Source organism: Vidua macroura, chromosome 2, assembly GCF_024509145.1.
Source record: "Vidua macroura isolate BioBank_ID:100142 chromosome 2, ASM2450914v1, whole genome shotgun sequence".
NCBI lineage: Eukaryota > Metazoa > Chordata > Aves > Passeriformes > Viduidae > Vidua > Vidua macroura.
Window position 1 is genome coordinate 19,030,740 of NC_071572.1, and position 25,614 is coordinate 19,056,353.

The following is a 25,614-nucleotide window of genomic DNA, read 5'->3' on the forward strand; positions in this document are numbered from 1 at the left end:
TGTCAAAGTTGCACATTACTGTAATTGAAAATATAAACCTAAACTTTTAAAATTCAAATATATATTTAAATATGGAAGTTATATTAATTAAAACAGTCAAGAAGCACAAAGAGGTACAACTGTGGAGAAAAGTTTTTGGCTTTTATGAGAGTTAAGATAGTTGGTAATATTATATCCAACAGCAGCCTCAAAAGACTTTTACGAAAAATTCTGTTCACAAAGACTACACTATAACTGGACCATCAGAATTTTTCCCCCCTCACATCTTTTGAGCATCTCTACAAGGCAATACCAACAGTGCTCCTAACCCCTTGATGCAGAAATTTTCATTTCAACAGTTAAACAGTCACACAACAGGACTCAGTTCATAATGTGGCTTATACTCACAAGTACAAAAAATGGAACAAAACCATATTTGTCCTATTATACATGAGCATTCTTAAAATAGAAAGGATTCATTTTGAGGTTTCAGGCAGCATTCCTAGACTGATCTCACATTAGACAGTTTGTTCATATTTTGTTGAACTGTCTTTTAGAGAAATGGCATTTAAACCTAGAATGAAACATGTTGGCAAAATTTTGATATACATGGATTCTGCTAGAGATTCAAAACTTCCGTCATTTGAGGATGATGAAAGCTTACAAATATGGGGTTTTCTTGGTACAAGAGAAACATGTTTAGAAAAGAGTAGTGCTGCTATATGGCAATTTTTAGAATTAACAATCACCAAATCTGCATGCATCCATGCCAAACTGGTTTAACAACTGAGTTGAACAGACTCTTTATAGAAGCTTTTCTAAAAAGGAGAACCTAAATTACTAAAACCTGGGTAATCCTTATCTTTTGCGCTCAAATGCTTGAGCACACCACAGAACTCTGAAAAGTGACAATGAATATCAAGAGCAGATTTTACTTTTTTTTGGCCTCTTAGCCTAAGCTTGCGATTTATGTTTGAAAAATGATGCCTTCAAATTACTAGTTTCTGCAAATATGAGGAAACTTGAGCGCTGAATTACAGGTGGAAGTTTTCTGAACCAAGAAGGATTAGACTGATTAATGCAGTCTGTAAACCAGACTCCTGTTTTCTCTTAGTGCTTTTAAAATCTGTATCTATCTTGATACAGCCAAGGATTTTGAAGGCCAGTGTTCTAAGTCCTGCATGCAGTTTCCACAACAAGAATTATGTTTCAATTAATTTCTACTGAATGTGTTGTCACATTTATAGGAACTCAGTTCTCACTGAACTGCTATTTCCAGAGCCACAGTGTCTAAAAAAGTCTAAAGAGACATCCTTCAAGTCTGCAGAAGAACATCCAATGATAAAGGGCTCCTCTCCATATGTTGTCAGTGCTCCCACCTCTCATTATGCACACTTAGCACCCTCAAAAATACTAATTGAGCATGAACAAGATGTTTTAGACAGTCAAAATCACACATCCACACAGCAGCCACTGTGAACTTTATTAAGAAAATAAGTGTTTGCCAATTAAACTGCAATGACTTCACTGACTTTCCCATTTACTTGTAGGCTCTGGAAACCATTTATTGTCAGGTAAATACTGAATCCCTGGCTCTGTATGGTCTGCTCAGAACCCTGTCAGCTTTACCGTGAAAGGTCTATATACACCTTTGCAAAATGCAAAGTCAGCAACACATCTTTCATTCAAGCAACAAAGTTATTTTTGAGGCAGATGTCACGCTAGCCAAATAGCAAAGCCACCTTTACATTAAGCAATCCTTTCTATCATGACAGTTCCACAGATGAAATATAATTTTTGAGGAAAACAATCCATAAGATATCAGTCACAAATTCTCTTCAGTTACAGCTGTTTAGTCAAGTCTTATTTCTCAGGCAGGAGAGGTTGAGCTACAATGAAACACAGCATGGTGATTTATCTTCATGAGAATGTCCTCTTGCCAATGCATCTGCTTTTGCCTCCTTTGTTTTTTATTACTCTGTGTAGTCCTGTGCAGTAAAGTCAGAAAAAGGCTTCATTCATCTGGAGTCAGATTTATATCCAACCCTCTAAGTAACTCACACCACTGTCTATACACATCTTTGAAAAGTAGTTCTCCATTCCTAAGTAATCCAACCATCATAAAGATATTTTCCAATGTCTTCAACTCCAGAAGTTGTTTTAATTCCTTTCTCATCTTGTAGCCATGTAGCAGAATAACATTGTCATGGGCTATGCATAGTAGGATTTAATCCTTATTAATAGCTTCAGTAGATGGCCCGAGGATTTTTAGTACTGTAGTAGGCTTCACATGCAGCTACATAAGCAGATTCTGGGAAGAAGTCATCATGGTATTCTGCTAAAAACCTGAGAAGAAAGCACATTAAAAAAAAAAACAAAAAAAACCAAAAAAACAACAACAACAACAAAAAAAAAAAAAAAAAAAAAAAAAAAAAAAAAAAACAACAAAAAACAAAAAACAACAACAAAACCCAGAATATTAAACATTGAAGAGAAAATCTTTTTTTCAAATTGATTTTTAAGCTCAGCAAAAACACAGCCTGGGAATTATTACTCTTCAAAATTTGGCATACAAAGGATTTGCCCTATTTTTTACAAGTTTCACATAGTGAGAAACAGCCTTCCTCTAGCATTCTGAAATCCAACAAGCATTAAAAACAATTCCACAAGCTCAATAACAAAACAAAAAACAAAATCTGAAAGTTAAAAGCTATACTCCAAAAAAGAATTCAAAGAACTAGCACAGAAGGAAAAAGAAGTTAAGAGCTCTTTCTGCAACTTCTGTAACTTACCTGCTGAGCACGCTACTTTAATTTATGCCCAAACCAGTATTTTCAGTTATCACTTTATCAGTATGTTATACAAATAGCCAGGAGCCACTAAGTCAAACTACATCTTTTAAGGCAAGTAAAGCTATGATTTTTCATGTTTCATGTGCCTTCAGGGTCTCCATCTTTCAGGAGTACCTGATTTAAATATGGGTTTCAATGACAAAACACATCCTTCGCAAATTCAGTTCCTTAATTTCGTATTTCTGCAAGATGGTCTGCAAATACTATTCAAACCACCAAGCACCCAATATTTTCTAATGTTTTCCTGCTCTGCTAACATACAACTGTTTCTTTGGTTTCTTTGGAAAATGAAAATAAACAGTGCTGCTATGAACACCAGTAACAAACAGCTAAAATGACTATAAGCACTCTGCTCCTTCGATTTCAAAGACACTGGGTATATAAATGGGGGCAAAGGGGAAAAAATGGTTATTAAACTCAAGATTACACTCAAGCTGTACTTCAGAAAAAAACACAGACCTTCAAAAATACCTGGATATTAAAGATCAGCATCGATAAACATGGCAAAATGTTAGCTATGTGTTTTAAGAGTAGGAAGCAAAAGAAACAACAGAAAACAACATCATTTACAGAATCTGTGTTCTCTCAAAAAACAGTGGCTGGGGTGATGACTTCACTATTGGAAGCTGAAAATATCAGTTTTGCATAGCCAATACTTTGGACATAGAAAGTCCAAATTTAAAAAAATGTTCATGTGAATGGCATAAAAACTACAGCTGTTCTCCAACCTCACTCACTCCTGCACTGCCTGAACTAGGCATGTCCTTTGACCTGAAGAGAGCCAAAGCATCAAAGAATACTGGCAAGATCCTCTAAATAAAGCACTTTAAATTTAATAGGAAGTATATTAATTGCTCAGAGCTCATAGAAAGTGGTGACAGTACAAAATTGCAGATAAATGAAAAAAGGTTGATTTTCCCCCAATCCTTGCACTTGAACACAGGCATCAAACAAGTGCTAAACTGGAGGAATAACTAGTTACAACCTACTAATTCTAGAAAAAGCAGTGAGAAATAGAAACTCTTTTAGAAGAAATCAATCCTTTCTGGTGTCACCATTAATTTAAAAGGCACATTGTCAACTTCTTCCATACTTCCTTATTTCACAGCAACTCTGCAATTAACAGTATATAGAGGGACCTAAATGGTTTCTGATGTAAAATGTTTCAAACCATTAAAAAAAGAATACTCAAAATTATAGCAATTTAGAAGCTAATAAAATACCCAAGTCATCAACTGCTATGACCTCTGACTTCAGTTAGCTATAAATCACTTTCTAGGATGAGGGGCTGGTATGAAGTAAGTGTGGAAAAGCCTAAAACCTAAGAGACTTGAACCTAATTTTGAATGTACTTAGACTGTATACAGTTAAGATGAGCCACAAGTGGTATTTAATTAATAATTCTTCATTAACACACATAAATGACTCCAAGACATTAAAAAATTACAGGGGCTGATGAAAATCTTAGTATCTTTGGATAACATTCAGTAAAACACAGTACTAAGAGCTAGATCATACAAGGAAACATGTTTTAAAAGAATCTTCAGAGGGCATTTGGGTAGCTGACAGTTCCAAGAATTTTAACAGCAAGTAATGGGAAACAGGTTCACTTTCTCTTACAAATTTCCTGACTTTTGCTTAAACCATCAGTCATACATGCCAGTTTGGTGCATGCTAAAGTGACAGCTGGTACAGATAAGAAATTTTAGCTGAGATGGTGTGCCACAGCTACAATGCAAAAAAAGGCACACAGTCAATCATAGATCTCCCTGTTCTTCATGTAACAGTTGTGAAAAGCAAAATACCCCAGACCTAGCAAACAACAAATTATTTTCTGCAGAGAAGTAGGAGAAAACTACTGAAGGAATGCAGTCAGCCTCTGTCCCAATCCCTTCTATACCTGCATACAAAGAGCAGGGGCCCTTCTGAAGCTGCTATTCAAAAGACATCAGAGCACAGAACACTGGCACAGAAATATTAGGAGTCTCCTAAGACTTTTGCCTACCAGATATTTCACTATTGCTTTGCTCTTGGACAAGCTAAAACAGCACCAAGATCAAATACACTGGTACCTGAAAGTCATGAGCCAAGATTTAAAGACAGAGGGAGCTGTAATTAGCAGATAGAGACAATGTTCAGCAATAGACAGAAAGCATATTGCTATCAAGTTATTCAGAAATTGTTTCATTATTTTTAACTTGCAAATCTGATCCATTCAGTCACTTGTTGCATTATTGCCTTTTTCATTTTTATACTTTTTACAGAGTTCATATGCATACATCTACACAGTGAAGACTGCTGATAAGCAACCAAGTTCTGGGATGCACAGTCCACACTGATTTGAGACTGCATGCATTTTTCATCACGAATGTCCTCAAAAATAAACTAATGCTTTATACTCATGCCTAGAGCTCAGAGGTAACATGGCACAATGCAGTTATTTTCCTCCCTACCACAGGTCCCTAGAAGGGCAACACTTCCGAAAGGTCTAGAGGAGATGGAGACAAGAAGAAAAAGATGTGGGCAACTTAGGAATTCTTCAAGCTATGTTCTGATCTTCACATGTGGGTGTTTTTAAGCAAGCAATAGCCTCACAAATACACTACCATCTGACTGACTTATACAAGTAGAACTACCAAAAAGAAGAGTGAATTATCACTATCCACATTAGAAGACCATTTGACACATGTCATGAACATATCTCAACAAGAGTCACTGAATTAGTATGAGTTTTAAGAGCATACTCTGGTGAACCTTCACACCACCAACAAAATTTATTACTGGAAGTCTCTGAATGAAGAAAAAGAATTATTTTAAATGTCAGCTACCATCACATGAGTAAACTTAGGGACAGCCCAGAAAGTGTGAAAATGACAAAGAAAAGAAAACCTTAGTTTTTAGAAAGATATCTTCAGCCATTAAGGTATAAGAAGATAGAGTCCAAAGGCAAAGTTTCTAGGAAGGTGACCTTACACACTCTTCTGCTACAGAATTTTAAAAGGTAAGCAAATGCTTTGATGAGATCGGTGACCTGTTTGAAAGGCTACTGTAATGACCTAAATTTGCTAGAAGACCATTATGAGTCCTAACTCTTGAGTCACTTCATCAAAGGAAATGTCATTTGCAGATGACGAAGTTACCTCATCTCTGACACTACTACCCAAATTCAGGATTTGAAAACTAAAAGGCTTTAGGTTCACACAAAAACATATGCCACCATCTGACCCTCACCCCTCCCAAGTTTATAGGCCTGTCTCCATCTGGAAAGCTGTTCAGGACAAAAGATTACAAAGTCCATCATAACCCCACTGCAGTCAACAGAAGAAGTGAATTGAAGTTTCTTCAGATGTTTATTGTAATACCTAATGGCTCAAGAACCATGCTGAAGGAGTAAACTGGCCTGTTTTGTTGACTGGACTCTTGTCACTCATTGATATATAGAAAGTGAGATAATATTCCTTGGCCTTTTAAGAGGATGTGTGGAGAACCCTGAAGATGCCAAGCTACCATCATAACATTTCCAAGAATCAGACTGAGTGAGTAAGAATTTAATTCTCCCAAAGACCTTTTGGGAAAACAGTCCTACAAGCACTCAATACAGGAGTGCTTGGTTTGTCTTGAGGATGAAGACCCTGTGACCAGGGCAGCACAGGTCCCTAGAGCTGCCTTTGAAAAGACTACCATAACACTCTTAAAGTACTAACGTTAGAGGTTAAAGTATTACCCTCTAAATTTAGATACATGATCCAAACCTCAGCTATTAGGTTTGATCTAATAAAAGACTAGCAATATGCTCATTCAAATTCCCAGGCACCTGATGATTTGGAAAGCAGAAGGAAGAGAAGCAATCCACATGGTGAGTTTCAGGAACAGTTTTTGGCAACACAACGAAACCTTAGTCAAGGACACTAAGCACCAATGAGCATATTCCGCAGAATAAGCAGCCAAAAAAGCCCACTGAAATTAAGAACCTGCACAATACCAGGTACTCACTAGGAAGCATTCTACCTAAAGGTGCCAGAAGTTTGAGAGGGCCCAAAATGGCAATTACCTTTCTACCCAACCGTGCAAAGAAAATTCCTTCAGTTCAAAGTGTTTCAAAACTAGGAAAGAAAATGTTGCTTTACATGTTTGTGCACTCTAAATCCATGTCTCCATTTATATTCAGACTCTTGATTTTCTCACATTTAGGTTTCAATTCCATTAAGTTTTCTAGTGTATAACCAAATCATAACCAAGTAACTGGTTAATCCAAAAAAATTGAGAGAAAAAACCCCAGTATAATTCAACAATATTAACCAGTTAATAATACCATGTAAGAAACACTGGCACAATTGCATTCTTTTCCATCTTTCAGAATGTGATTTTTAATTACTTGTCCTTTTGCAACTGAAATCACAATGACTCACAATGAACAGGAGCTCTATCACAAAGCAACTTCACCTAACTAAAGATGCCTTCTAATCCATTCACCATTTGCAATGCTTAATTTTTTCATTCTCAGACACAAATTACCTCTCATAATTGTACATTAGCACAGACTAGTGGTGATAATTCACCACTGCAGTTATATATAATGAAATTGCTACACTCAAAACGTGCTGTCAGTACCAGAGATCTATTTCTTAAGGTTACTTGAAACAACTTGTCATCTTTGTATATACACATTTTATTATTACAGTCCTCTAATTTGTCTTCCTTCTCAGAAAAACTCAACATTATCAAAATATTTGTCTACCCATAGACTAGAGTGGCACAGCAGATACAAGTCAATTTTCAGGGGGAAAAAAATAGAGATCTAAGCTTAAAGGAAATACTGAATTTGAAATACCTGTGGGTTTTTAACAAAACTAAAATATTTGACCATTAGCTCTCCATAATCTGAAATAATACGCTGGCCTCATCTGGAAAAAACTTACTAGAAATTTTAGAAGCAATATTTTAGAAATATTTCATCACTTATTTATTCTTTTGCATTTCATCAAAGTCAAAATATCTGTCTATGCCTTTCTGTACCACTTAATTTTGCCTTTTTTCCCAAAATGCAAATGACATTCTCTGAAATTACCTCAGTGAAGATGGGTCTTGCTCTTGTAAAAACAGACACACTGTATCCTCCTAAGTAGCTCCTACTGGTTAACAGATTTGGAAGGAAGCCTCTGATTCCAAAACAGTTTCCCAGCCAAGGCCGTGTGCAAATTAATGGAAACAGAAAACATAAACAGGCACCTTCCTGCCAGTCATTTCTCATCACTGAGGCAACCTTTGGAGGCATGTTAGGCACCTTACAATGCCAAGAAATTGTAAAATAGAGCATACGCAGCATTTTATTTCAAAAGTGGCTAAAATAATGGAATTAGTTTAAAGCTAATACTTCCTCTTACTCTAAAGCTATTAACAGGCAAGAAGATTTAATCAGGGGTCTTTCACTAGTCCAATTACCAGTTAGCACCAGTAAGCTCCAGTTAAAGCATTAGCTCCCACTGCTTGGTCCTAAAGACTAAATGTGCACTAAGTGAAATTCAGTGAAACCAACTTGTGAGTCTATTATAGACAGCAAGTACTATGAATTATTTCAGAAGTAAATAATTTAAGATTCAAAGTTTGGCATTTAATTAGAGAATCTGATTTTCTTCTGTAAATTCTATTATTAAGAAATAAACTTCCCTGTTCTCCATGAAGAAATTTTCATTTTGCACACTTGTAGAAAGCTGGACTAAGCACAGAGGATAGAGTTTCTACTTAACAAGAAAGTCAAAAAGATGCATTTCATACATTCCTTAAAAATATAGGTTGTCTGTGAAATTTAAGAAAAATTTTGTCTAGCAGCAGTCTGAGGGTGTGACTGGAAAATATTATCCATGTAGCATCTCAAAACTAATTTAATGCATCTATCATGTACTAAGTAAATTCAACACAAGCTTCCAGAAAAAGTATTACATTACATAAGTCTCAGTTTATCAGCCCACAGGAGATTAATAGCATAAAAGATAAACTATAAATTTTAGCCACAAAATCATAAATCAAAATTAAATCAGTACCTATGCAAGAACTAAATCAGTTGTGTACTACATGACAGTTTTATTTAAGAACACACAAACTACTAATGCTTGGACTACTCTACTAGTCATCAAAGAAGATTCAGGAGTAGTTTAATTAATGCAACCAGACCCATCAATCCTTTGTCTTCTATGAAGAGAAATAAAGAAGAGTACTTCTCAAGATCATTTCACCAAAAAAAAAAAAAAACAAAAAAAAAAAAAAAAAAAAAAAAAAAGGCAGTCCTAAGTAAACTGGCTGCTATTACCTAATGCATACAGACGTTGTAGGCAAGTTCTTACTGTTCAAAAGTTAAGCCAGAACAGAACTGATATAAAATATTTATAATAATCATCCATTAATCCTTTAATTCCCAAAAAGGAAAAGACAATGTGAAAATTGAAGAACCTAATTGATACCTAAAGATTTTTAGTTTTTTGTATTTTTCATGTATTTGCAGCTTTGTAGATTGCTAAAGCATAGCTGTAGTTTCTAGCATTTTTCCTACCTTTCTTCCCTACACTTAGTAATGACAAGCTAACCTTATAAATACTGTTTAGTCTCACTCCAAGAAGAGAACCAACTACATAGAATCTGGACCAGCCATAAAAAAAGTGGGGCAAAAGAAACCTCTGCTTTCAGTGGGGCAGGAGCCCAGGGATTATTACCTAACCAACTAACCTTTTAATTGGACAGTAAGTGGTAAGTATACTAATTGATTGACTTCATAAAAATTGTGGAATTACTATACCATGTGTGATTTTCACCATATTGCCTACCTGAAAGCTTTCAAGTAAAGGTTTGCTTTTATATTCACTCTAATGTTGTTGGGAACATCTATTCTATTTTCCAGGCATCAGTAAAAATTGTGTCATCTCAAACTCAAGTTTTCTTGTGACTAGAAACAGATAATGCAGAATTATTTCTGTGATAAAAATCAAGAACAACCAAGTGTCTAGAAAATAATTGTTTGACCACTTTCAGTAACAAGCAGCATGAAGAAATAAATACCCAAATGAAAAACTTTTCAAAGCACCATGTGAATACATGTTGAGTATCTAATAATTTGCACTGGTTTCTGTTGCCCAGAAGCATAGCTGACAAGGAAAGCAGACCAAGAAAATTATTTATTACAAAGCTACTAAGATCAAATGCTTCCTACAGTAGTAACTGTAACTTTGAAGCTTTCTTAACACTGTCAAAAATGAAATTTCATGCTTGAAAAAACACAGCCTTCAAATATTTTGCTGTAACAGATATGTGATATCCACATTATGCTTGCCTTGTGGGGCTCATTTTGATTTAATTATAGCCTGGCCTCAAGGACTGAAGCACAGTTCTGGTTAAGTGTTTTCTGAAAGGAATGCAGGTTGTGTATTTGGAGGACTCTCCACCACGACACAAAGCATGGAAAGGGGGAACTACTGAGATATTTGCTTCAAAAGCACAGTTCTATCTCCTCTAAAAATGCTGATGTGGAAACATTTTTTATTTCTATTTATAGATGACTACATATTTCAATGAGCTGCTCAGATGGAAAAGTAAAACACATACACATACTATCACTAGAAATTTCAGTTCCCTTAAGCAACCCTTTCCCAATAAGCAACATTTATTTTATGGGGTGTAGGGGACATGTTTCTCCATTCATCTATTCTACTCCATTAAAGCTTATCCATAAAATAGATATGAAAACATGGTATTAAAGACACTAAAGAACAGAGATCTGCTCTGATCAACACAGAAGAATCTGAACAGTCAAAAGTCTGATAAAAACTGATCTGATTCACAGAGAGTTAAGCTCCCTAAGAAATATTTACTTCAAGCAAAAACAGTCTTCCAACAATGAGCTCCAATTCTGTCCTGTTTAATTTAAAGGTATTTTGAATGCCAACTAGTATCTGACAAAAGAGACGCAAAATGGAATCAGTAAAACTTGACAACTAACTGCTTCCAGAGAAAAACTGTGTGCTGTAGAAACTTTGACACTGGAAACATCTTCTATTTTCAATAAGCAGTTAAAGTAAAAGCATTTTAAAGCTTTCATTTCCCTGATCTCTAATGCAAGTTTTTTTTATGCTGGTGTAATGCTATGTTACCTTTCCCTAAGTGGCTACTGAAGTCACTGACCAAATTTAAGTTACAATTTCCATACCTGTTCCATTACCATCTACAACATCTTCTCCTGAAAGTTTTCCTTGGCAATTTTATTTTCCAGTGTACTGATGCAGCACAGCAACAGTGCCAACACTAGATATCTAACCACATTCTCAATGTCATGCAGAAATACGAATTACAGTACCTGATAAACCAATCTGATCATGGTGCAGGTATGACCTTAGTGACTCCAGTGGTGGAGCTAGTGTGGTCAGAGCTGTGTATCCCTACAAACCACTGCACTGCATCACAGAGAAGCCTTTCTTTTCAAAGCTTGGTTAAGACAGACATTTCTTTTAAGAAACCACCATAATTAAAACCACATTTTAAAGCACAAGTTTCTCCCCCTGCTAATATTGATAAAAAATACCAATGCAGACTTTGCATTTCTTCATAAAACATGCTACTGAACCAAATCAGACTTGTCATTCTATACATATTAAGAAACTTTCACACTTCAGTTCTACATCAATTTGTTTATCAAAATTCAAAGTAGAAAATTCTGGTTCCCTTCAATTGGAATTAAAAAATAAAAAATCTTCTATTCATCTTTACTCAAATTGCTGTTGTTAAAATGGTATATTAATTTTATCATAATCTTGTAGTTACAGAAAACGAGTATCTTATTTTAAACCCCCTTTGCCATTCCAGGACATTTAGATCTATATAACAATAGAAACACTGCTGTGGTACATTGTGTCACATTACCTCAGAAACATCTCAAAGTGTTTTACTAAAGCCTTTAGGTTTTTTTCAGGAAAGCACATCTTCCCGAGTATTTCTGGTAGTTTTACTGTGAATAAAAGAAATAATGTTTATACCTCTTCTTGTACATGCAACTTCAAATTACTTTTATCCACTATACAGAAAAAAATATAAAAATTTCTTCTCACCACGGACCCCACTTTTCCTTGCAAGCTACTTCTGATCTTTCAAAGCCTTACTAAATAGGAACATGCTGAGAAGGTGAATGCTGCTGGATTTAATGATGTCTGATAGTGTACTGGAAGTAATGCTGCTTTGCCTTTCTTAAATGAAGGCTTAGAGAGCCAATAAAAGATAACCCAATCTATGAATAGCCTAAAAGTTCCAAATAGATTAAAATATACATTCCTCCAAGAACAAAAATAAATGTAATAAAGCAAACAGAAAAATCACACAGATATCAGGACTGGAAAAAAAAAATATAAAGCAACTTTGATTGTGCAGAGAATTGTGCATTAGTTTACCAAACATCCTCAGCAAATGTTGAGATCCATAGATATACGAGGGAGGTGGTGGTTGATCACTTGGTGGATAATTCTCTGGCATCAATTTCCAGGACAAGACCTACAGATAAAATATGGAAACACTGGTTATGAAACTTAATAAATAATTTAGTCTCTACAGAACTTCAAATTCAAAGATGAAATAAGTAATACCAACAAAATCTTTTCTTATATAGCCCTACTCTGAGGTCCACAAAACTTTTAATCCTTGAATCTAGGACAGTAACATCAAAATCTGTTACCTCATTCAATTCGTTGTTTCTTCTACCTTCAAAGCCAGTGAACACCGTGCTCCCTTCTTTGCTAGGAGTCAAAGTTATAGGTGAAGATGACCCACTATGGACAGGGGTTTCTTCAAAACGAAAGGAAAAACAAAACAAAAGAAGAAAAAAAAAATTTACTACTTGTAAACTACTACTTGGAATTATAAGCCATTAGATGCATTTAAGGCCTGCTGCTAAAATGTTTGAAGTCTTAAACACTGAAATTCAATAAAGGTTATCCTAAAACAGACTCTCAGAAAAGCAGCTTATTGCATTCTGTGGAAAAATATACCAAAGTACTGACAATATTGCTTTGTATTTCTCTCTTTGGTAATAAGACCTCAGAGAATTGATAAAAAAAGTGTGACTTTTTGCAACAGTGACTTCCCATTTCTTTCACTGAGTTTACAGTCCATACAGCACTAAAAGAACAGAACTTTATGCTTTGTTTAGACTCACAATGTAAAAAGAAAAACTTACTTTTTTCCAGGTGCAAGAAGAGCTTTGGCATAGAAGCTGGGGTCTCGAGGTGCCGCCGTTTGGGCTGTGGGGACGCGCTGCTCTCAGATAACCTGTCACAGTTGGAGCTGTGGCGCGTCGAACGCCTCAGCGACTGCAGGATTTCGGGTTCAGCTTTTCGCCTCTTCGGCGTGGCCGGCTCCCCTGTGGCGGGCTGGCTGTCAGTCGACTGAGGTGTGGGTGGATTCAGCAGAGGAGGGCTTGGGGAAAGTTCCTCCTGATTTCTAGGAAATTAAGGCAGGCTTATAGAATTGACGAGGTCAGGGCTGTAGCCACAAAATAAATTATTCTAGTTTCACAGATCTTATTGAACACTTAATCAGATAAGAAAGCCTCCTCCAACTAACTGTTAACAACTATTTTCCAGAAGTATACGTATCTTCAAATTAAAGTTAAATAAATGAATACCACATTCTCCTATCTTCTGAGATATGGAGTATTAAACTCTTATATCTAACCTACCTGTTAGTATTTGTTGAGTTTTCTTTGATAGGAAGAAAGAATTTTGATGAAGTCACCTTCTTAAATTGAGCTTGTTCATAAGGATAGAGCAAAATTAAGGGAAGTGTGAAGTCAAAGGTTATTCTTAGCCCATCCACCATCTCTTTACATAGCTCGACACTATAGGAGAAAAAAATTATGAATTTCAAAGTTTCATGGCACTATTTTTCAGCATAGTTGCACAAAATTGCTCTTTAATACAGTCCATTAACATCATAACTACAATATGCTGATTCAATCACTAAGTAATGATAAGCAATTAAAAACACACTTAAAAAGATGGCGATTGCTCTTGTTAACTTCAGAAATGCAAGTCCTTTTAAGAGGTCTGCTTCATAACCTCAAACAAAATCACACAACTGTTCTGTTGTATTACACTACTCACTAAACTAATAACATCTACTGTTGAGTAAATAAAGTTAGCCAGAAGTTTTTCAGGTAAACATTACTTTGGTTTTCCAAGTTCACTATGCTGAAAAAAGAGGCACCTGTCATAAAAAGTAAGTACAAAACAGACTGAATTTCTGTCTAAAAGGCATAAGCAGAATTTGACCTATAGCCACTAAGATATAGTTAAGGCTGTGCTCAAGAGATATCCAGTGATCCAACAAAACCAGATACATTTGCATGGAAGAGCAGTTTCCAGTGGTCTGCTCTGGTAATCAGAGCACTACATTTGGAGGCTACCAGGAATTTCGGTTTCAGGTTTGTGTGAAAGACTTACAAGGTTAGGTGATGAGTACACGAGCTATTACAAGAACCAAGAACACAGAGTGCAGCACATCTGCAACACCTCTCGCATTTACGAAGGTCTTCCCCTCTTATGTTTCAAGTGCACGTATGTGTATGGTAACAGAATTTGATTCTGCCAAAATGATCCATGTTTGAAATTCCAAACCTTCAATATTTCATACCATCTACTAAAACTACTACACATGAATTGGGTCAGGGGACCATCATACGCAGAAATTCTGTAAATCCAAGAAGGTCAATAACCTTCAGTGTTAGAGCAGTAAGGCAAATACAATGAAGATGTCAGCTGAATCTCTCCTACTTAATGATCACTGAAACTGTAGCCATTTGTTTTTACTAAAGCACTGGTTTTATTGAGGAAGCTTAAACATAAACCTGTAAAAATCATAATGTGTGTAAAATCTTCTGTTCATATTTCTGATATTTTATCTAACCTTTTGTTTGGGAGATTATACTACAAAGAATGAAAAGTGTCAATGTGTCAAAGAATGAATGACACCAACATAAAACAAGACACAGGCTAAAATATTGCAAGGAATAGCATAATTACACACCATTGACTGTAACACTAACACAAGTCAGGATTTCTCTTTGATAAAATAACAAGATTTTAGCCAATTGTACTTAGATAGAAGCAGTCTCATCTACTATCAAAAATCTTTAACATAAGAGAAAAAATCCCCAAAGCAATCAAAAACTACCACACTGCAAACATGGATGGTCAATGCATTTGTAACATGGTAGAAGAACATACAGCTCAACTGAGAAAACAGACTAAGATACGAATTACAAATCCTGATTCCTTGAGTTACCACAGTTTCCCTACATACTGACTCTAGGATTTAAGATCACATATCCATTTAAAACAAACAAACAACTTGCATTTGAAATTCTTTACAAGTGTTTGTATAAAATTTTTATTCTTTTTAAAACTTGAACCTGTTCAAGTTTATCTAAGCAGGGTGTTTGTATATCAGATATTAAATTCTTCATATTGACAACACATTCGTTCAAATGGATCTCAGTATTCATAAGAACTTAGATGCTAAAACAGGATATTGATACTTTTGCATAATGACTTTTTAGAGGATAGGGACTCTCTCACTGATAAACAAATGATCAGTGTTACTCTGCTATAGTTATCTGTCAAATACTTTGAGCCCTGTAAATAGATATACATTATGGTATAAGCTCACAGAAGTGAACAGCCATTAAACAGAACACAGAATGAAAGATCATTCTTCTTGTGACAACAGTAGTGGACTAAAGATTACTTACTTCTTCTCTGGTGGCACATAATGAAGATTCATATTAGCATGTGGAGTCATCTGATGGTGCCGAGACCTTTCATTGGCTGAAAAGGCAGCATTAATTGCAAAGTGTTTTACATATGACTCCAAGATGGTTATTATATTTGTCTGGCAAGGAAGCTTCACTAGCTGAAAAAGAAAGAAAAAATGTTAATGTCTTATAAAAACAGTAAATTGTAATGTACCAACTAATTTAGTAAATATCTCGTGCATAAAGCAAATTCAGGACTGCATAATTTCAACCCTTAAACTGCATTTTTATCAACATCAGGAGAAACAAGAAACATGGTCAGATTAAAAGTCTGCTGCATTTCCAGCTTTCAAAAGCAATCTGCATTCTAAAGCACAATCAGGAACCAAAACACTACACTGTTAAATATGACAAACCAGGGTTATAGCTACAGAGAAGCTTACTCCCTACACTCTTTGGAGTCTACCTTGCCCTGTCTGAGATTAACATGAAGCTAAAAAGGTGAAGTTAAAAACCTCCAGGAGTTGTAGAAACAAAAACTACTTGTGACACCCTCCTCACACCCCATGCACATTAGAGTCCCAACTCTTATTTTATACCCTTTTTCTTCTATTAATATAGTAGCAGTCTTCCTCAAGCTTCTTTTTCAAGACTTCAGGAATTTCTATGCTTATTGCCCTTTCTTCCATGTCCCTTTTTGTATGAGTGTCTTGTTCTTCTTTCTACAACAGATCAGTGAAAGAAAACAATATATTGGCTGTGAAAAAAGAACTTCAGTAGTAAAATTACAAGTGAATAATAGCCTTAATGTAAACTATTTAACAATACTGCTCTTGAAAACACCTGCAAATTCATTTCTTTAAACTTTTTTTTTAATTTAGTGCTAAGTATTTAGCTAAAAACAACCCAGAAATTTGTTAGGTGTTGCTGCTTCAGATCACCCACAATGTAGTATTTAAATTCTACATATCTTCAGATTGACTCTTTACTGTAGAAAAGGCATGTTTTTTTTTTCTTGAAAACAGTCCTCTCTACATTTTAACTTAAGACCAGGGTTGACATGCCTGTCTCACAGTAAAATACAAGACAAACATCCTGCTGCTATTTGGGTTTGTCCAACCTGCATAACAAGCAAATTTTTACAGCACCCACAAAAATGGAAAATCTATTCTGCTACATCTTCTCTACATAAGCCTCCTGTGTAGAATGAGAGGAAAAGAAACAAATGGGTATTTTTAGCATTGTATCATATAGTTCTATAAAAAAATGACATTGTATAATTTTCATAATCACAGTAAACACCAGGAATTAGAAAATTATGCCTTTAATTCCAGCTAAATGATCAGCTGTGGCCTATATTTCATCTACTTCAATTTTTCCAGAGTTTCAAGTGCAAATGTTTAAATTCTAGTAACTTAAGGAACACACAAAAATACCATTTCTGTCTTCTCATCTATGTCACTTTCTTCACTTTTTATTTCTTCATCTGTTCCTTCATCACTGTCATCAGAAGAAGAACTACTTATAGCTGCATAAAAGAGATTTCACATATTTATTAATACATTACAGAGGTTAAGACCAATCAGTTTGAGGCCTCAATGCAAAGAAACCCCAAAAACAAAAAACCCAACCCACTAAAAAACCACAATTATCTTGTTATATTTAATGAGGATGAGTAATTCTAATTGAATTAAACATGCATTATTTACAGCCCACTACAGATGTTTTAAACATGTCAGATGATTTTGTAAGAAGTATTCTTGCCTCCTTTCCAATTGAAAAACACTCACTTTTAAAAGTCTCCCTACATTCCTGAGCACCCACATTTTCATTGGACTTTAGTTCTGCACAGGGAATTAACGTATTAATCATTCAATCAAAAGGCATGAATCTGTGCAGCAGCAGTTCCCAGAACATCAGTTAAGTGCCAGCCAATGCTCCTGCTGGCTTTTTAGTCACAAAGAAAAATACAGGAAATTAAAAATCTGGCTTGAAAGTGAAATCAGCCAGTCAGCTGACATTAAACAGAACTTTGTGTGAGGTAGACTGGGGAAAAAAATCTTGTTGCCCTCAAAAATACACAAACACTAGGAGGGAAATGTTGTGTTTCCTAACATCAAACAAAGGGCTTCTCACACCTATTAATACTACACTAAAGAGAACAGCATTAAGCTCTGAAATTGCTGATTAGAAGAGTTGAGTAGAAGAGATGCAAGGAGAAGCCTCTAGAATACAAGAAGAAAAGAGATATTCCAGCTTAATAGATGCTTAGCATGAAACATAGTTCTCCCTCTTCATATGACTGCCTTTGTATATTTCAGATAGGATGATGATACTCTCGTGGCAAGCGACACCATGCACTTATCCCCAGGTCAAGGCATCCCACCAGTTACCAAAGGATGAAAACAAGCTCACAGTTTTCGCTACTCTCATCATTTTCTTCAGCAGGAAGGCTTTTTAATACAGAGTCAACACCAGGCAACCTGCAGCGTCTCTTCTTTCTTCCCTTTCTTCTCCTACAGAACATAAAATGGTTCACTGACATTTGGATAATATTATTTCATTCATTTATCCTAACTAATTTGATTATGTGCAAATGCACAGGAAATGTATGTTTGCGTTATTTTCATTAATTAAAGCTGAAAACATTTGGACAATGCTTATTTGAGAGTGCATACCCTAATGTCTGTGCACTACCTCACATTCATGTTCTCAAGCAGATCCTCTAGCCATGTCCAACCAATATTAGATTATTGCCTTTGGCTCAAAATACTTCAGGCTTTCCTAAAGTATTCTGCAAGCACATATCTTTGGGAAGATGCAGATCCAATACACAGGCATTTCACAGCAATAGTGAAGAATAACATAGCTATTGAGTTGTTAGTCTTTTAGAGTGTTAATAACAATCCACAGGTCTCTAGCTTAGCTCTCTAGAATGCACTGACTGTATTATGTACATATCTACCACCTACAGCATGTGCTCAGACACCAAGCTCAGTTGTAGACACCTGGATGAATTTGTCTGAATCTGAAAATGAAACTCATTTATTTTGAGGCCAAAAGGATTTCTTACATGCGAGCCACAGCCTTCCGTGCCAATTTACGCTGTAATCTGCGATTTTCGTCTGTATCCCGAAGAACATGATCTTCAGCTGCCCATCTATCCCAGCTAAGGACAGGTCAAAAGAAAATAAAAAATGACTATGAATATATGCTACTCATGATTACCAATGAATTAACATAGTTTCAATCTACAAAGGACTCCTTTAATGTCATTCAGAAGCAACATCTGCATCACTCTTCTCTGTTCACATGGCTTCAGCTCTCATGTTGCCCTCTAAAATCTCTCAAGCCTTGACTTAACCTGAAACAGCATTTCTAGCACTGACACATACTATCAATCACAGTCAAGACACTGCACTCATGTACTGGCCTTGATAATCAAACAATCCAGGGCTAGATTTAACAAAGCCTAAAACTTTATTAATGGAAACTTAAGTGCCATAAGGTGCCAAAGACATATCTCATAAAATTTAAACTCATGTCTATCAAACTGATTCGCTGAAATGTATGGATACAGACCAATGTCAACATGAGCAAGTATATTAAAGGCATTCACAAAAATAAAAATACTCCTGCAAACATTGATCCTTTGATAGTCTGTGCAAAGCCTGTTTTTGCAGAATAAAACAAAAGAAATGGAAGAACTGAAACCACACATGTAGCTTCTTACCTTCTGTTCCAGCCGTTAAAATGGATCAGATATTCTGGAATCTTTCTGCCTTTCTCATCTTTTCCAACAACAATATCAACAATCTGAAACAAATATGGAATAGTACATATTAAAAAACTTGAGAGAAAGTAAGCCTTTGGGTATTTAGAAAGTTTATGCACAAAGAAAGAAAGAAAAGGCTTGATATTTTGCCAGTTTATATTGACATGAACAGAAGATAAGCATCATATGATTTAAAAATCAATTTTTCTTGTTAGCTACTCTTAACATTGCAGACTGCTCACTATCTTTATCCTATCCTCAAAGGTCACATGCTTTCAAAATAGACAAAGGGAGACATCAAACAGTGCAGTAGCACAGTATGGATATATAGATTTGGGCTACTTACACCTTCTCCCCTGGGCGATCTCCTGAAGTCTCCCAAGCAGGAAACACAGTTCTCTATATATAAACCTTAGAAATACTGCTCTGTTGAACACCACATACTGTCAGCCACAAAACATTAAGAAGCTTTGGGAATATCTCAACCCTTATTTTATTCCATTTTCACAAAAGTGCAATGGCCAGTCTGAAAAGGCCTACACCTCAGAAGAAAAAGATGTGGTGCCTGCACTTGAGTGGCTTTCAATACATCATTATCAGTACTTAGGCTACAGTGATGTTTTAATTTGGGTGTCCAGAATTCAAAAACTAATGATGGATTCACAGACAGTTATGTTGTTTAGGGTACTTGACAGTAAAGAAGAAAAGGTACTATGCACTTTTGTACTCAGGTGATAGGTTTATAGGGATAGCAACTACATCTGCCCGGTTGTTGCAATAAAGAAGTAAGTGTAGAAACAAAAGGGCAGCCCAAAATATTACAGGACCCTGGCATTCCTAACCAAAGATGTTTGAGAAACACAGAAAAGCACAGCTAGTAAACCTGCAGCAAAAAATACTAATTTCATCAACAATCCAGTTACAACACTTCCTTTTTTATCCTTTGCCGTAACAAAAAAAACCCCAGAACTCTGTTTCCAAGTCAGACACGGAGGATTTATGATTGAAAAATAATCTTGTGTACCACTGATACCCTAAAACAACGCTATTTACATAGAGCTCTCTCATTACTCTCACTACTCTTAAGGTTAGGCCTTAATCGAGGCTGTCACCTCTTACTGCACACCTACGACCCACCGCGCACTGCTTACTATTTATTTCTGTATATTCTCCTTCACCAGCGGTACCACTTACACCTTTCTGAAACGCAGAAGGGTGGGCAGTAAGCGTGGGAAAGCGTGAGGGGAAATAAATCCAGCTACACTACGAAACTGCAGGGGTGGCAGTAAGACTTCGGAATTACTTTGCAGGTGTTCAGCCGAGAACGGAAGGCGGGAAGCGCGTCTGACACTACCGGAGCCGCTCGGCGGCCCCGCTGTCTACCTGCCGCGACAGGCAGGCCCCATCGCCTCTGCTCCCCGGCGCGGGCACGGCCCAGAGGCTCGCAAACAGCTGCTACACGCACCCTCCACCGGCGGAGCTCCCGTGGCGCGGGGAGACAGCTGAGCCCCACTGGGACACCGGCCTGAGCCGCCCGCAGGGAGCAATAACGGAGGGAGGACAGGCCCGGCGGGGACGGCACCGTCTCGCTTCGTCTCCCTGTCCCGTGGCGGCCCCCGCCCCGCGGCCTCCCCGCCTGCTCCCCCCTCCCTGGGCCGGCGCCCGTTTCCCGCAACAAGTGCAGCTGCCGGCGGAGCCGCCTCCCCGGCCGGGCCCACAGCCGCTTCCCGCGCCGCCTCCCGCCCGGGGGCGCGCCCGGCGCCCGGCGGGAGCGGTAACGGGAGAGCAGGAGCCGTAACGGGAGCGGGCGGGCCGCGCGCCGGCCCCGCCCCGCGCCCTCCCGCCCGGGGAGACGCGGGAGGGGGAGGCAGGAGCGCGCGCGGCCGGTCACCTTGGCATCATAGAGCACTTTGGCTTTGGTGGGGTCGGGCTCGAAGCAGAGAACTCTCTCTCCCCGGTGGAACTTAAATTTCATTCCCCGCGAGGTCATTTGTTCATCATGGCGCAAAGGAGAGGAGCCCCGCCCGCTCCCGCGGGGAGGCGCCGCGGACGGCCCGGCCCCGCCCCGCCCCCGGCTCCTCCGGCGGGGGCGGGCGGCCGGGACGGAGGGGGGATGCAGCGCCCGGCTTCCTCTACCCTCTGCGGGGGAGCGGCGTTCGGCCTCGGGCGCTGCGGGGACGGGCCGCCCGCCTGTGCCTGCCCGTGCCCGCCCCGCCGGTCACGCGGGGTGCGCGGCGCGGGATGCGGGAGCCGGCGGCGGGAGGGGCGGCGGCGGCGGCGGTCTGGGGGACTCGTCCCGCCGGGCGGAGGGGCGGCCGCCTGCCCTGGGCCAGGGGAGCCCCTGGAGGAGGCGAGAGCTCCCGGCCGTGCTGCGGTGTCTCGGCGCCCTGGGAGCCGGGCTGTGCGCTGGGCCTGTGCCCGCCAGCCGAGCGGGGTGTGGACAAGGGTTAAGTGCACCCCGAGAAAAACAGTTGCCCTCCTCTCTGCTCCTGCTTCCCTTAAACATCAGCAGACATTCCCATTCCTCACCCTCTTTCCCGCGTTCTCTGCTAAGCGAAGAACCGCCCCTACTCCCAAGATGGCTTTGTGTACATTGTAACCTCCCGCGAGGTTTGTTTTGTTCTCCGTTTTCTTTCAGCCTTCCTTCAGGAAAATAAAACGATAAATAAATAGGGTGTTTGGACTAGAAACCCAATCTGCTGTTTGATTTCAGATTCTACAAGCACATATATAGTGCAGATAATCAAAATCAATACACAGCTTTCTTGCCAGTTTATGCTGACTGGTGCCTGGAAGGGACCTCATGGGGTTCAGCCAGGGGAACGCTGCAGTTTCCCACACGATGTTATTAGATGCTCCCTCAGGCTGTTGCAGTTTTTATGCCAGTTCTGGATTTCTGATTTACACAAGACTATAACAGGGCTGGGAGGCCTGGGCTTAGCCAGCCTTGTGGAACGACCAGTTAATTTGTGATTACATAGCATTTCTGAAGTTGTTTTTCTATAGAAGCTGTTCAGGAGATGGATGACTCTAGACTCTGCAACTGAGCATACACTAGTTTGGTGCTAAGGGGAAGAGGATTTTAAATCCTCATATCTTTTTTTTCAGTCACTGAGGCTGATAGAAAAGCCAGAATCTGGAAGGAATGCCATGGGAAAGCACATGGAGTTCTAGTGTATTACCAGGAAGTTTCTGAAGGTAAAAAGTGATAGAGGGTACCCAGAAACCAAGATTTTGAGAAAGTGACTGCTCCTTGGGATAGGATGGACTGAGTACTCAATTTCTTTTGATTCAAAATGTACATACTTTTATAGTGGGAATGGTAGGAAAAGCCTGTAAACCTACTGCTAAGACTTGGTGGGGTGAGAGAAGCCAATTGATGGACTAGAGGCAGAGAAATTAAGGAAGCGTTCCTGAAAATGTTCAGAGCCCACTGATGCTAAAGTTATGAAACAGGCTCCAAAAGTGCATGGACGCAATGTCAATTGCAGGAAGTGTTACTTAAGTTACTTTTTTTTTTTTTTTTTTTAAAGATAAAGAAAATGGTGTTGGACATTTGGAGAACAAAGCTGCTTTCAAGGGACTGCCATGCTTTAAAAATGGGAGAAAAACAGCAACAACAAAACAAAACAAGGGAAAGAGAATCACCAACTTGTGCTTGTGTCCCTGCCTACAACCGGGTGTTAAAAGTACTCACACAAGAGGAGCCTCACACCACTTCTGCATAAACAGTTTATGTATTTCCACACTGCCTCCTAGATTCCTCCTGTTCCTTCCTCCCCACTGGTGTCCACTTGCAGACTCTGCTTCTTGTTCGTCTCAGCTTCTCCTAGTTCACCCCAGCCCACTTTTATGGCTCCCACCCAATCTACTCCTCAAATCTTTTGACTCAAATTTCTTTTTACTTTCCTAATACTTATATACAGCTTTCTGCCATAGCTTTTGAGATCCTGTTGTTGCCCTGTCTACTCTCCACTTGCTCCCACTCTCGGATAGATGCACATGTCCATCCATCCTTATCTCCCTGAGCCACCTTGCTGTAGATAATCCTTGCCTGTAGATCCCTGGCCTTGCCAGATCTCCTACCAAGGCTCCTCCCCTAGCAGGGCTTTCAAAATCCTGTATGTGAGCTGTGCTCAACTAAGATCCACCCAAAGGGAGACAGGAGAGGAGAAATGCTGGTGTGTTTATGGAAAACCCGTGATAGTGCTACCCAGGCAATGCCTACTTCTAGATAAAATACAGAACACGGACCTTTCAAAGTTACTGAGTTCTCCATAGTGAAGACTGCCAGATGGCTGCCCAAAACCAAAAATATAGAGCAATAGCCACTTGGAAAATGGTGTTTGTGTGTGTACGTACATACTGCCCATCTAGCACCTGTCATGTGTTGCTCCTGCCATATACAGCACGTAAACAAAAGGCCGGGTATAGATATACGAGATTTAGCAAAGCTTGAACTACAGCTCCTCACTCATAGGCAGCAAGGCTACAGCAAGGAGAAACCACAGGCAGCAGAGCAATGCCAGGCAGCATCTTCAGGAGCATCGTCCCAGACACTGAGGAGCAGTGAAGGGGGGTGGGAGAGGCCAGCGGCCGGGTTTGTTGAATATTGCTGAAGCAGGAGATGACCTGACCCACCACGTATTTTGAGGACATTCCCAGGACACTACATCGCCTCAGGGAAAGAAAAGCAGATTTACAGCTCCTCTGGGAGACAGAGCAGCCCGGGAGTGGAGACTCCGGCCTCTTGCCAAAGTGAACCCAACGAGATCATGAGGGCTAACTCAACTAATTCGAGGATCTATTTCAGCTGCGCGCCTCCCTGCAGACTCAAAGCACACTCTGAGAAAGTTTTGTTCAAGGACCGGTTTTATTTCAAGAAGGCGTTGTGTTTCAACCACGGAACCCGCACTGTTCGTGAGGGGGAAGATGGAGGCGGCGCAAGGCTCGCTGGGAGCTGTAGTCCTGCGGCGGGCGCGGGCAGTGCCCTGGCCCCGCGGGGAAGAGGTGTCGGGGTCCCCTAAAGAGGAGAATCCCCTGCCTCCATCCTTCCTGCGCAGCGCACTGGGAACACCGAGGCTTGGGCTGTCCGGGGAAGAGGGGTGCCCGCGGCCAGCCCGCCATCTGCTCTGTGCGGAGCCTTCACTGCCCCGGTTACGAACTGTGTGTAACCCAAATTTTACCCGCACGTCTGCTGGTGCCGGGCTTCTCGCTGTACGTCTGCAGGCGAACACAAAGGTGACAGCAGCCTAAAGACGCACCCAGTTGGTCTGGCAAGATGCAATATGCATACTGTTAGTTGCTGTTGTTTGAATCTGCCCTGCTTTTCAGGGCAGCGATCCTCCTGGGATCGCTGTTCGGGTGCCAGGTGTGTATTTACCTGGCTAACCTGGATTGGTGCGCTGCCGAAGGGCAGTAGAGACAAGGGGTGTTTCCATGAGCTCCAGCACCCACACTGTCACTGCTTCTTGTAAATCCCGGTGAGATTTCAGTTATACCTAAGCAATCAATCATTCTTTTAGCCCTTTAGTTCTTTAAAATCCCTCCTTGATTTTGTTCAGCCTGGAAACGGCAAGCAGGCACTTTTAAGCATTCTGAGAGTATTTTGGCTTTATGAGGCTCTCATCACGTTGGCCACATTGGAATCTCTTAAAACTGTGTAACTTTCTTCCTAAACTTTTATTCAACAGCCATCATCTGCATGTTCTCTTCTATGTTTTGCTTGTTAGAAAGCAAAATTATTTGTTCTGGCATTGATTAGGGCAAGATAAGAGATAATTTTTCTTTTTGCAGAGTGACATTCTTCTTTTTTGCCTCCTTGTTTTTTAAAAGTAATTATGACCAGGAGTTTTAGTATTAGGATCATGGAAATTTCCCCAGTAGTATTACAGGACACTCAAAGGAAGCAGAGGACATCCACAATAAGCAGGAGGAGGAGGAGGCAGTTAGAGTCAAAGCACAGCTCACAAGAAAGAGACAACAATCCTTTAAGAATATTGTATTGTCTAAAAATCTTGCTGCATTGCAGTGCAGAGATTACAACTTCAGAGACTGTCTGCACATTTAATGAAGGAGTAACCCAATTGTCCCCTCCCTGAAGTTAATAAAAAATTAGCTTAACACCAACATAATGCTACCCTTGATTCTTTGAGGAAATCCTAAAAAAGCTCAAATGGTGAATGTTTAATAAGGGGAACATACTTCTTTAGAACCTCTAAACTATA

The 25,614-nt window shown here is 39.2% G+C and overlaps 1 protein-coding gene across 4 annotated transcripts; it reads right to left on the reverse strand.

The window, feature by feature from the left end:
* Positions 1–1,430: 1,430 nt before the first annotated feature.
* On the reverse strand, positions 1,431–21,521 carry MSL3 (MSL complex subunit 3). Of its 4 annotated transcripts, XR_008435660.1 has the most exons (14): positions 21,279–21,521; positions 19,346–19,428; positions 18,686–18,781; positions 18,028–18,128; positions 17,049–17,140; positions 16,212–16,334; positions 15,610–15,770; positions 13,540–13,698; positions 13,039–13,301; positions 12,538–12,647; positions 12,257–12,356; positions 11,736–11,820; positions 9,650–9,768; positions 2,242–2,325 (listed from the first exon to the last, which is right to left on the reverse strand). XR_008435660.1 is itself a non-coding variant. In XM_053969934.1 (13 exons), exons 1-13 carry the CDS (start codon positions 21,375–21,377, stop codon positions 2,226–2,228), a joined length of 1,572 nt encoding a protein of 523 aa, XP_053825909.1. In that variant the 5' UTR covers positions 21,378–21,516; the 3' UTR covers positions 1,431–2,225. The 4 variants fall into 4 exon arrangements, 3 of the variants coding, with proteins under 3 accessions (XP_053825909.1, XP_053825910.1, XP_053825911.1); XM_053969934.1 differs by lacking the exon at positions 9,650–9,768 and having other exon boundaries at positions 1,431–2,325; positions 21,279–21,516; XM_053969935.1 differs by lacking the exons at positions 9,650–9,768; positions 21,279–21,521 and adding an exon at positions 20,691–21,136 and having other exon boundaries at positions 1,431–2,325.
* Positions 21,522–25,614: the final 4,093 nt, after the last annotated feature.